This window comes from Pipra filicauda, unplaced genomic scaffold, assembly GCF_003945595.2.
Source record: "Pipra filicauda isolate LSUMZ 115617 unplaced genomic scaffold, ASM394559v2 scaffold46_size3722508_pilon, whole genome shotgun sequence".
Lineage (NCBI taxonomy): Eukaryota > Metazoa > Chordata > Aves > Passeriformes > Pipridae > Pipra > Pipra filicauda.
This window is the reverse complement of record NW_024104609.1, coordinates 2,393,647-2,405,000: the sequence shown is the minus strand read 5'-3', so window position 1 is coordinate 2,405,000 and position 11,354 is coordinate 2,393,647. Positions and strand designations below refer to the sequence as shown.

General features: G+C 44.4%; 1 protein-coding gene across 1 annotated transcript in view; it reads left to right on the top strand.

The window, feature by feature from the left end:
* Window positions 1-5,663, top strand: part of SALL1 (spalt like transcription factor 1) — a 23,066-nt gene extending 17,403 nt beyond the window's left edge. Inside the window, exons 3-4 of the mRNA XM_039386148.1 lie at window positions 1-2,844; window positions 3,903-5,663. The exon at window positions 1-2,844 is cut by the window's left edge and continues 563 nt beyond it. Of these exons, the coding sequence (XP_039242082.1) occupies window positions 1-2,844; window positions 3,903-4,343 (3,285 nt within the window). The 3' untranslated portion in view covers window positions 4,344-5,663. The remainder of the gene's footprint in view (window positions 2,845-3,902) is intronic.
* The last annotated feature ends 5,691 nt before the right edge of the window (window positions 5,664-11,354 follow it).

The window sequence follows — 11,354 nt, the reverse complement described above, 5'->3', positions numbered from 1 at the left end:
CCTGCCCTGATGGAGCAGCTGTTGGCATTGCAGCAGCAGCAGATCCATCAGTTGCAACTGATTGAACAAATTCGTCACCAAATATTATTGTTGGCTACCCAAAATACAGACATGCCAACATCCAGCTCTTCTCAAGGTACTTTACGAACATCTGCCAACCCCTTGTCCACGTTAAGTTCCCATTTATCCCAGCAGCTGGCTGCAGCAGCTGGATTAGCACAAAGCCTTGCTAGTCAATCTGCCAGCATCAGTGGTGTGAAACAGCTACCCCCTATACAGCTACCTCAGAGCAACCCTGGCAACACTCTAATTCCATCCAATAGTGGCTCTTCTCCAAATATTAGCATATTGGCGGCAGCAGTTACAACACCGTCCTCAGAAAAAGTGGCTTCAACTATTGGTGGCTCACAGCTCAACAACCCACCAGTATCAGCATCATCTTCACCAGCTTTTGCAATAAGCAGTTTATTAAGTCCTGCATCTAATCCACTTCTACCTCAGCCCACCCCTAGTAACTCTGTTTTCTCCAGTCCCTTGTCCAATATTGGAACACCTGCAGAGGATTTAAACTCCTTGACTGCCTTGGCACAGCAAAGAAAAAGCAAGCCACCAAATGTGACTGCTTTTGAAGCAAAAAGTAATTCAGATGAGGCATTCTTTAAGCATAAATGCAGGTTCTGTGCTAAAGTGTTTGGGAGTGACAGTGCCTTGCAGATTCATTTGCGTTCTCACACTGGCGAGAGGCCATTTAAATGCAACATATGTGGAAACAGGTTCTCAACAAAGGGAAACTTAAAAGTCCACTTTCAGCGTCATAAAGAAAAATACCCTCATATTCAAATGAATCCGTACCCGGTGCCAGAGCATTTGGACAATATTCCTACAAGCACGGGTATTCCTTATGGGATGTCTATACCACCAGAGAAACCTGTCACGAGCTGGCTGGACAGCAAGCCAGTCCTCTCCACCCTAACAACTTCTATTGGCCTGCCACTCCCACCAACGATTCCAAGCTTGACCCCGTTCATCAAAACTGAGGAGCCTCAGCCGATTCCCATTAGCCATCCTTCTGCTAGCCCTCCCTGCTCTGTCAAGAGCGACTCGGGAACAGCCGATCCCACATCAAAAATTTCCAATGGACTTTCTGATGAGGTAGAGTCTGGTGCTTTGCCTACCTCAAATGGCAAAATCGAAGAAAACCCCCAAAACACAAGCACCATCACTAACATGAGTAGCTCCGTGAGCTCTCCGGCAGCAGACTCGGGCTCCAGCGGTGTCGCCGCTTTTACAAATCCACTGATGCCTCTAATGTCAGAGCAATTTAAGGCAAAATTTCCATTTGGAGGACTATTGGATTCAACGCCAGCATCTGAAACATCAAAGTTGCAGCAACTGGTAGAAAACATTGACAAAAAGGCAACCGATCCTAACGAGTGCATCATTTGCCACCGAGTTCTCAGCTGCCAGAGCGCACTGAAAATGCATTACCGCACACACACCGGTGAGAGGCCATTTAAATGTAAAATCTGTGGTCGTGCTTTCACTACTAAGGGCAACTTAAAGACTCATTACAGTGTCCACCGTGCCATGCCCCCGCTGAGAGTGCAACATTCATGCCCAATCTGCCAGAAAAAATTCACCAACGCCGTTGTGCTACAGCAGCATATCCGAATGCACATGGGAGGGCAGATCCCCAACACCCCAGTGACAGAAAACTATCCGGAGTCAATGGAATCAGATACGGGATCTTTTGATGATAAGAATTTTGATGATATAGACAACTTCTCAGACGAGAATATGGAAGACTGTCCTGACAGCAGCGTGCCAGATACACCTAAATCTGTGGATGCATCGCAAGACAGCTTGTCTTCTTCCCCTCTGCCCCTGGAAATGTCAAGTATTGCTGCTTTAGAAAATCAGATGAAGATGATCAATGCAGGACTTGCTGAACAACTTCAGGCAAGCTTAAAGTCGGTTGAAAATGGGTCAGTGGAAGGGGACGTTTTGACTAACGATTCGTCATCTGTCGGTGGTGATATGGAAAGCCAAAGTGCTGGAAGCCCTGCTGTCTCAGAGTCTACCTCTTCCATGCAGGCCTTGTCCCCATCCAACAGCACTAATGATTACCACAAGTCACCAAGTATCGAAGAGAAACCAGTAAGAGCTTTACCAAGTGAGTTTGCCAACGGTTTGTCTCCAACCCCTGCTAACAGTGGTGCTTTGGACTTGACGTCTAGTAACACTGATAAAATAATTAAAGAAGAGTCTCTGAGTATGCTCTTTCCTTTCAGAGATAGAGGTAAATTTAAAAACACTGCATGTGACATTTGTGGCAAAACATTTGCTTGTCAGAGTGCCTTGGACATTCATTACAGAAGTCATACCAAAGAGAGACCATTTATTTGCACAGTTTGCAATCGTGGCTTTTCCACAAAGGGTAATTTGAAGCAGCATATGTTGACACATCAGATGCGAGATCTACCATCACAGCTTTTTGAGCCCAACTCCAGTATTGGCCCTAATCAGAACTCTTCAGTTATGCCTGCTAATACACTGTCATCGCTCATAAAGACTGAGGTGAACGGCTTTGTGCACGGCTCTCCTCAGGACAGCAAAGAAGCACCCTCTGGTCTTGTTTCTTCGGGGCCACTGTCCTCTGCCACATCCCCTGTGCTGCTCCCTGCTCTCCCCAGAAGAACTCCAAAACAGCACTACTGCAACACGTGTGGGAAAACATTTTCTTCTTCCAGTGCTCTGCAGATCCATGAAAGGACACACACTGGTGAGAAACCTTTTGCCTGCACAATATGTGGAAGAGCATTCACAACAAAAGGCAATCTGAAGGTACTTTTTCCTCTTGCTGCTCTTAGGCTTTATTTTCTCCTTCCTGGGGGTTTTCAGTTTTTTACATCTGTTAATGTTGTAAGCAGTGGTACCTTTGGGTATCTGTGGTGTGACTGTGTTTAGTCAGCTCTGGTAGACCTAGGTGGCCTCTTGCTGAGTGCTCACGTTGGCAGCAGGTCTGAGGCGTGAGCTGTTTTGGCTTGATTAAAATTCATCTACCAGCAAAGACTGTCTATGTAGAGTGTGAAACAGAACAGCCAAATGACGGTAAGGAGTATTAATTAACAGAGAAATGAGTTTTGTAACTCGCACACCTCTTCAAGAGGTGAAAGGCTCTTGAATGTGCTGTTTTTCATATCTGTCATGTAAGATGAGTGTTTAAAAAAACTATTAATATAATTCTGGAAGTAATGGGCGTTACTTTAATTGATTATATAACTAACATTTCCTACTGATATGTGTTTGAAAAAGCAAATAGACTTAAGTTTTAGAACACCAGTTGAGCACTTTACTGTGTACATTTTTCTGTTGACAGAGTATTTCTCTAGAGGTTGCTGCCAGTAATGTGAGGTGCATAATTACTTTCAGGCCATTCTGTCTATACAGGAGGCTCTCCAATGAGCAATCAGTAAAGGATACTTTCTGCCTGTCTGAAAAGGACGTTTATAGGGTAAAGGGTGTCAAATACAATACTTACCATTGCAATGAAAGTGGACATAGCAATTCTAGCCCTGAAAGCAGCTATCTGCAATTGACAGAACAACACAAAGTCATTATAAACTAAATACGTGTAAAAAAAAAAAAGAGTAAGAAGCAATGCATTGTTGAGCAGCAGAACAGGGTATTGTGGGTAATGATGATGGGCTAATCCAGAAGTAGTTTATTTATTATTCCAGATGGGAAATGGAGCCCTGCATCCTCTACCTTTAATGCCATTCATTAGGTAACAAGACTGGACACGTTCATGGACTCCTGCCTTCTCAGTGATCAAAATAAGTTTGAAATCCCTGTCAACGTCTATTTTTTGTTTGTTTGTTTCTTCCTTTCTTTCTTTCCAGGTTCACATGGGCACTCACATGTGGAACAGTACTCCTGCAAGACGAGGCAGACGACTTTCTGTAGATGGCCCCATGACATTTCTAGGAGGCAATCCTGTAAAGTTCCCAGAAATGTTTCAGAAGGATTTGGCTGCGCGGTCAGGGAACGGAGACCCATCCAGCTTCTGGAACCAGTATGCAGCTGCACTCTCCAATGGCTTGGCCATGAAGACCAACGAGATCTCTGTCATCCAGAATGGCGGCATCCCTCCAGCACCGGGAGGCCTGGGCAACGGGGGCAGCTCTCCCATCAGTGGCTTGACAGGAAGCCTGGAGAAGCTCCAGAATTCAGAACCCAATGCACCTCTAGCTGGTCTGGAGAAAATGGCAAGCAACGAAAATGGGACAAACTTCCGTTTTACGCGTTTCGTGGAAGACAACAAAGAAATTGTAACAAATTAGAAAAAAACCTCCACATAATAATAACATTCCTGCAAATAGTGCAACCTAGGGTTGCTTTTTTCAAGCTGCAGGCTACAACATTACAAAGACTTTGTTTTGTACCGTGTTCTACTTCTAGAGTTCTAAGAGAGCTTATTTATTAGTGATATAACCTTGCTTTGCAAACAAATGCAAGCATTAACTTTGGTCTCCCGTATTTTGAACTAAATACTAATCGACTAGAGTGCTGTAAACTTGCTGTAACATTTATGGCAGTTGCAAGTCTGTTCTGCTAGGTGATCTTATTCTGGCATTAACTTATTTTCTATATCCAGTTTAACATGAACTCTGGTATTGATGCGATGCCTCAGTGATGCATTAGATCTCTAATAAAAATCTGTATATAAATGTACACTTTGATCCTGCTGGAAACTTTATCAGCAAACACATTGTTTAATTTTTCCAAACAAAATTAAAAAAAAGGACTGAGAGAATATAGACTGAACAGTGTGGGTCCTTTACACAGCTCAGTTTTTGATTTTTATTATAAAATTAAAACTGCTTTAATTTTTGTAGGTTTAACATTTTCCGTTTTGAACTGTTATTTGTATTGTGCTTTTTACTTGAGTCGTCTTAAATGTTAATACATTTCTGTACAGTAATAAGCACGCGGATTATTAGAGGAGATACTGAAGTGTTGTTTTGGTAGTTGAAACTGAGACGTAACATTTTGCCTTGTAGGTATATTCATTATAGAAAATGTGCTGGACTTTCACAATGCTGCTAAGTATGGCATCTTGAACAACTTCCGTGGACAACTGTAGATGCTCCTGTATATACAATAAGACATCACTTTCATTAAAATGTACATACGTTCCTTACAAGACCAAGCCCTACTCCTTGACCAAGGGAACAAGTATAGTGTTTGTTTATTTTGTATTAGGTATTGGGGGGGGCAGGGGGAACCTTGGACTGTTACATGCACTTTCTCGGAAAGTTGAAAGGAAAAGAGGTCCAGTTTCTTTAACATTTAATACTTACTAACAGCAGAGATACTGTAATTTTACTCGAGTAATCAAATACATTTTTGCAACAGATAAAATTCGCTGTCTCTGTGTTTTTAAAGTGTACCTGTATTTAGTAATCATTTTGTATTATTTAGCCTTTCCCTTGGTTAACATGAACTGTCCAGGTTGTATGTGTGTGTTTATATTTGTAAGTATGGGTATACATATATGTATTGCATATTAATTGCTAGTATATTTTTCATACCCCCTAATAGTGGGAAATTTCTCCTTAACTATTCAACTCCTTCTCATAAAAATTGTAGATATTTTGGCATTTTTAGTTTCTTTATTAAAAAAATGCTGCTAGCAAAGACCTTATTGAGCCTAGGTAAGTTTCCTTTGAAGGAAATAATTTATTACATTTAAGGCTTGATTTGGTTCAAATGCTTTATATTTGATATTAATTTTATTTTATGAGATTGTATGTTTGTGGCATGCTTACGCTGCTATATCTGTGTTAAGATGCCCACTTGCAAGCCTCCATATATTATATGGGGTTTATAACTTGATTGTAAAAAAAAAACAAAAACAAAAAACCAAACAAAACCGAATTGCTTTGGCCTTGCGCATTACTTGGCTTCCCTTAAACACCTGCAATGATTATTAACCTCAAATGAGTTTGTCAAACAGAATTCAGCCCAGTATTTTCACCCAGTAGAGTTTTGTCTCTTTACACCATTATTTAACAGAAACTAAATCAGATTGGCTGCCTTCAAAACCACCAACAGGCATAGCCAATTTTGGGTCCATGTGACTATATATTTTTTTTTTTTTTTTTACTGTTCCAAAATTCAGATGTTTTGCACTATGGGATTTTCTTCAGTGTCACTGGGGGGGGAGTTGCCCAGCTTTTTAAACAAGAAGTGATCACTTAGCTCTTCCCCCTGCAGCTTGAGTTGCAAATTGGGCATCAGAGAGTATTTAAAACTGAAGAGCTGGAGTGAGAAATACTCTTCTTGAGGAGTTTTCCCCTTCCTATGATTATGAATCCTGCATATTAACACTGTAGTCTGGATACCTCTTGGATTTCATGTCTTTAGGACTTTTCCTGTTCGAATGTGATGATTCACCTGGTACATGGTATGCATTTTTGTTAACGTGTAAGTTGTACACTAGAGCCAGCTGGCTTGTCAATGTGAATATTTAAGAATTCCAAGTCACCTTTTGGTCTCAGAAAAAGGTAAATTAAAAGGATTTTGATGATTTTATCAATGAAATACTAACTAATTCTCCTTTTAAATTGAGTTGAGATTTGTGCAACAGAGATGTTGCCAGAGAAGGGCTAGCAGCCCCCAGCGCTCCGGGAGGGTTTGTCTCCTTTCCACGGCTTGAGTTTCATTAGTGCCTTTAACTCCAGCCCTCGGAACCTCTTCCCACGCGGAAGCGGAGTCTTTAGGTGCCGAGACGCTCCTGCCGCTGGGTAACGTAACGCGCTTAGCTTTTTTCGGGGGGAAGAAAACAAAAAAAAAAAAGAAATAGGGATTTTCTTTCTCGTACCTAAAGGCCTTCCCCCGGCCCCCGTTCCCTGAGCGGAGCCCGCCCCGCGTTCACAGCGCACCCCCGGCTGGGCCGAGGGGGGCCGGGGCCGCGGAGGCGCAGCTGCCCCAGGGGCTGCGCTCCCTCGCCCCAGCCCCGGCGCCCCTTGCGAGAGCCCACAGACCCTTTTCTCCCCCAGCCTTTCCGAAGCGTTTCCCTGAGGTGACGGGCTGTGCGGCGGGCGAGGCTCCCCGGGACACCCCGCGGCGCGGGGGTTCCCCGATGAGCTCGGGCGCTGCCCCGCCCGCCCCGGTGCCGCCGCTTCGCTCTGCGCTTCCCTCGGTGCCGTCGCGGAGGTTGGTGCCGGCGGGAGGAGCTGCCCGTGCCTCCTGCTGCGCGGAGGGTGCCCGGGTCGTTCTCCCCTCGCTGCCGAGGGGCTTTCCCGTTCCCTTCCTCCTCCCACCCCCGAACGGAGCTGCGGAGGCCGGGGACGCCGTCCCCGTGCCCGCGGGATGCGGTGCCAAGGGCTGGCTCGGGGCTCCCCGCCCCGTCAGGCGGAGCGCCCGGCTGGCTGCCTGCGAGGGAAGTGGGGGAAAGGGAAGGGGGGTGGAGGGGGGGGGATAATTTGCTCTGGAAACACGGAATGTTAAATTTCCCGTTACTCGACACCAGACCGTGGGGACGGAGGGAAGTTACCTCTCCCCAGAGCTGTCCTGGCAAGCGCAAAAAGGTGCTGGCGTCGCCTCGCAGCTGGAGCCGCGCTACCTCGCTGCAATTACCCAGCGCAGCGTTTCCTATTCACAGACACTGAATTAATCCTTAGTCAAGAATAGATTTTTTTTTTTTTACGGTTTTATTTTCGCAGCCGCATTTTCCTCATTAGAAACAAAGTTTTCTTCCCCCTTTCCCCTCCTCCCCCTCCGTCTCGCCCATCACAATTTTATCATCCATTAAAATAAAGGGTGGGGTGGTGTATGTTTTTTCCTTTCTTTTAAGCGCCAACGATCATTCATTTAATCATCCCGAGTAATTTTCTTCACCCAGAAACAGACGTGATTTATTTAAAAATCGGGCTAATGTCGTGCGAAGTTTCCCCGCTTGGGAAGGGCCGGCGGCGGAGCGGCCGGAGGCAGCCGGCCCGTGCTGGCCGGGACACCGCAGGGCTGCCCCTCCCGCCGGGCACTGCTGCCAGCCCACGGCCCGGGAACTTGGGGTTTCCCCGAATGCCGTGGGAAGCGAGGACGCGGCGCTCGGCGGAGCGGGGAGCGCAGCTCAGCTGCGGAGCGCCCGGCGGGTGTCACTTCACGGGGCGGACTGGGGAGGTGTCGGGGGACAGGCGGAATGAGAGGCTGTAAAGGGGGTGAAGGGCTCACTCGAAAGACCCACGATACCGGCGGAGAGGAGAGAGAGGATCGGGGCAGCACATGGGATGGGCAGGAATGAGGTTTCTGTGTTGGCGAGGCAGGGCTGAGAAGGGAAGGGAAGCAGCAAACTGCCTGGCTTATTTCGGGTGCTGATGACGACCAAATCCCAAACCCTTCTCTCAGGGAAAAGTCAGTTGAATGTCGGTGTTTCTTCCGAGGCTGGGCTGTGGTTTGAGACTTAAGAACAGGTTGCAAGTACTCCCGCTGTAGCGAGCAACAAATGTCTCGATTTGTTCTTGCTTTGGAAAGAATATTTGCTGACCATCAAAATGCAACAGTTGCTGCTTGTTTTGACCTTTTCTGTGGGGCATGCTTCTTGCTTTTGAGAGTCCTGAAGTCACAAACTACCTGGCTGTGTCTTTGCAGGAGGCCAGTTTTACTTGGCAGGAGAAGGTGAGACTTTGTAACATGACAGTTTTTTTGTTGTCTCCTTGCCAGTGTTCAGTAGCTCTCCAGGTTTGTTTCCCTGCCAGCGTTCAGTAGTTCTCCAGGTTTGTTTCTCTGTGGTCGGGTCTTGTTGTGGTTTTGGGGTATTTTTTGGTCTTTTTTTGTTTTTAAATCGAACTAGCATTTTTTGTTTGGTTTCCTTCTCTCATGAATATGAGTTGACAGAAGTTAAAATAATGGTTTGCAAATAAGTGGGTACAGTTATTTATGCCAGCTGGAAGCAATATGTCTCTTAACTGCTGAGTTGAAATATAATGACTTAAAGATTTTACCTACAACATGGTCTCTTATATAAATATGTATCTCTAGACAAAATGTTAAGGAGGAGTAGAGACTTGGAAATATTAATAGGAAAGAACAGGAATAATTGAAAAGTATGCAACTTCAGCTGAGAACAGAGTTACTGACAGCTGTGTTTATGATTTTCTGATTTGATATTTCTGGGTTTTACATCCAGGTTATAGTTAATATCGGAATGGTTATCCTGACTACTGTCAGTGGCCTAGGAGATGCCTGGAAGATGGTGAGTGCGTGGTGATTCCTTCCTGGGAAGATCTCCTTGTTCCAGGGATGTGAGATACCAGGAGGCCCTGAACCACACGGTGGCTGAAATATTTCACAGGTAAGTGAGATATAGGAATGTTAGTAATTAAAATGATGTTTCTGGCTCAAATTGTGGTTGTTTTGTTGGTTGTTTTTTTTTTGTCCTACCACAAGTTTCTTCAGTTTCCATTTTATCTTCTGTTTTAATTTAGACATGTATTTTTGAATCCACAGACTAAATTTCTCAAGAGGAAAAATCTCTCAATGATGTGGGAAGGGGAGCAGTAGAGTGAAAACAGGAGAGCAGGAAAGAGGAATTTTCTTTAGTGCTCGAGTCTGTCCAGCACTGTTGGAGCTGGTGAGGAACATGCACATGAGGGTTAGAGTTGTTCTCTGCAATGCTCTGCGTGGTGGGCGAGGCCAACATCTTGTATGTGGCAGACTCAGAGCACACAGTGCACTGTGAGAACAGCTGATACAGAGTTGTAGAGTAGGAAAGTGATGTCATCCTTCTTTCAATAATTAGTTAACCCAAACTGCAAGCTCTTCTTAACTTTCAAAAGTTATTGTCACCCTTGGAAAGAACTTCAAAATCGGGTTAGATGGACACCAAAAACATTTCCATGCCCACGTTAGACTTGGTCACCTGTGATAATAAGGAAGGTTCTCACTGGAATGATCAGCCCTGAAACTTCTAGTGTCATTTCATTTCAAAAGTAAGAAGTCTCTCCATGTTAGCAGACATTCACATCATCTGTACAGACAGCTCTCTTGACTAGTGCAGTGCTGAAGTGCAAAGGTCTATTTTCATTATTTAAAGGTCTTAAAAATGCAGCATCACAATGTCAGGTGGGTGTAGCAGAAGCCCTGCAGCACCTGGCATCAGGTGGTGCAACACGAGAACTATTTAGAATTGAATATGGAATGCAAAAAATGGAGTGGTCTGGCACACTGTAACAGATTTAACCCCACTGGTCACTATTTCTTTCTTTCTTTTCCCCCATCTTTTCCGAGGAAAATAATTTCAAAGTGAAGCCAGTGAAACTAACTCGATGAATAATATTAAAATTTTTTTCAAAGCAGTGCCTGTTTTGAAAATGAGTTTCCTTTAGCAGTGAGTAATTTTAGATTGCTTTATTTTCATCATGATTTTAAAATGTCAGGTAATCCATAGTGAAGCTAACATTTGTTTAATATGTACAATAGCTAAGTGGATGTTCAATGCAAAATGTGCATTTGTATGAACCCCTATCTGTCTGTTGGTTAGAGGATCCAGAGAATAGCAAACTACAGAGAGAGACAGAACAGATTTCAAGGGTTTATATGTCTGTTTAGTTGTCTAGACTGAATACCAAGTCTTCTCAGCTACTTGTGTCAGAGCTGCTGCTGAGAACGGTGCTGTCTGTGATCTTAGGTCACTAGTTAGCTCTGTTGTGGGGAACCCTTGATACTAGCATAGGCCTCTGGTGCTGATACATGTAAACTAAGTTAAACCCCTGTTAGCTGAGCTTATTTTGGCTTCTGACACTGGTGAATGCCTGAGTGCTGTACAGACAATTTCTGTAATGCCGTGTGTGGCAGTTTTAAGGTGCTACTTTCTTTCCCTTTCAGTCCAGATGCTTATTCCTATCCACTGAGATTTCTCCCCCCTTCTGTATTTGAATGGGTGGAATAGGACTCTTCATCCATATTACCACAAAGACAGTGGGATTTCTTATTTGATGAACAAGCCCTTAGGATAGGTAAGAGTCCAAACAGTACTAGGCAGGTTTGCAAAGCTTGAGATCATCTTACAAAAGGAGGTTGAGCTTATGTATCTGTGAGTCAGGCGAAAAAGAATTCATAAAGCTGTGGCTTGTTTGAGCCAGAATTTCATGAGGTGTTACCTTCCAAACCAAGCCTCTTAAAGGGACAACTGTCTACAAAACAGACTTAGCTTGAAGTGCCACTGAAGGCATTTTTAAGACAGTATGTCTAATTCGCACTGAAGCGGAGGGAGAACACTCTGTAATTTGTCCTGTTGTGACAGAGCACAGCAGTAGCAGCTTAAAACACTGAGGTTATTACTGCAGCAG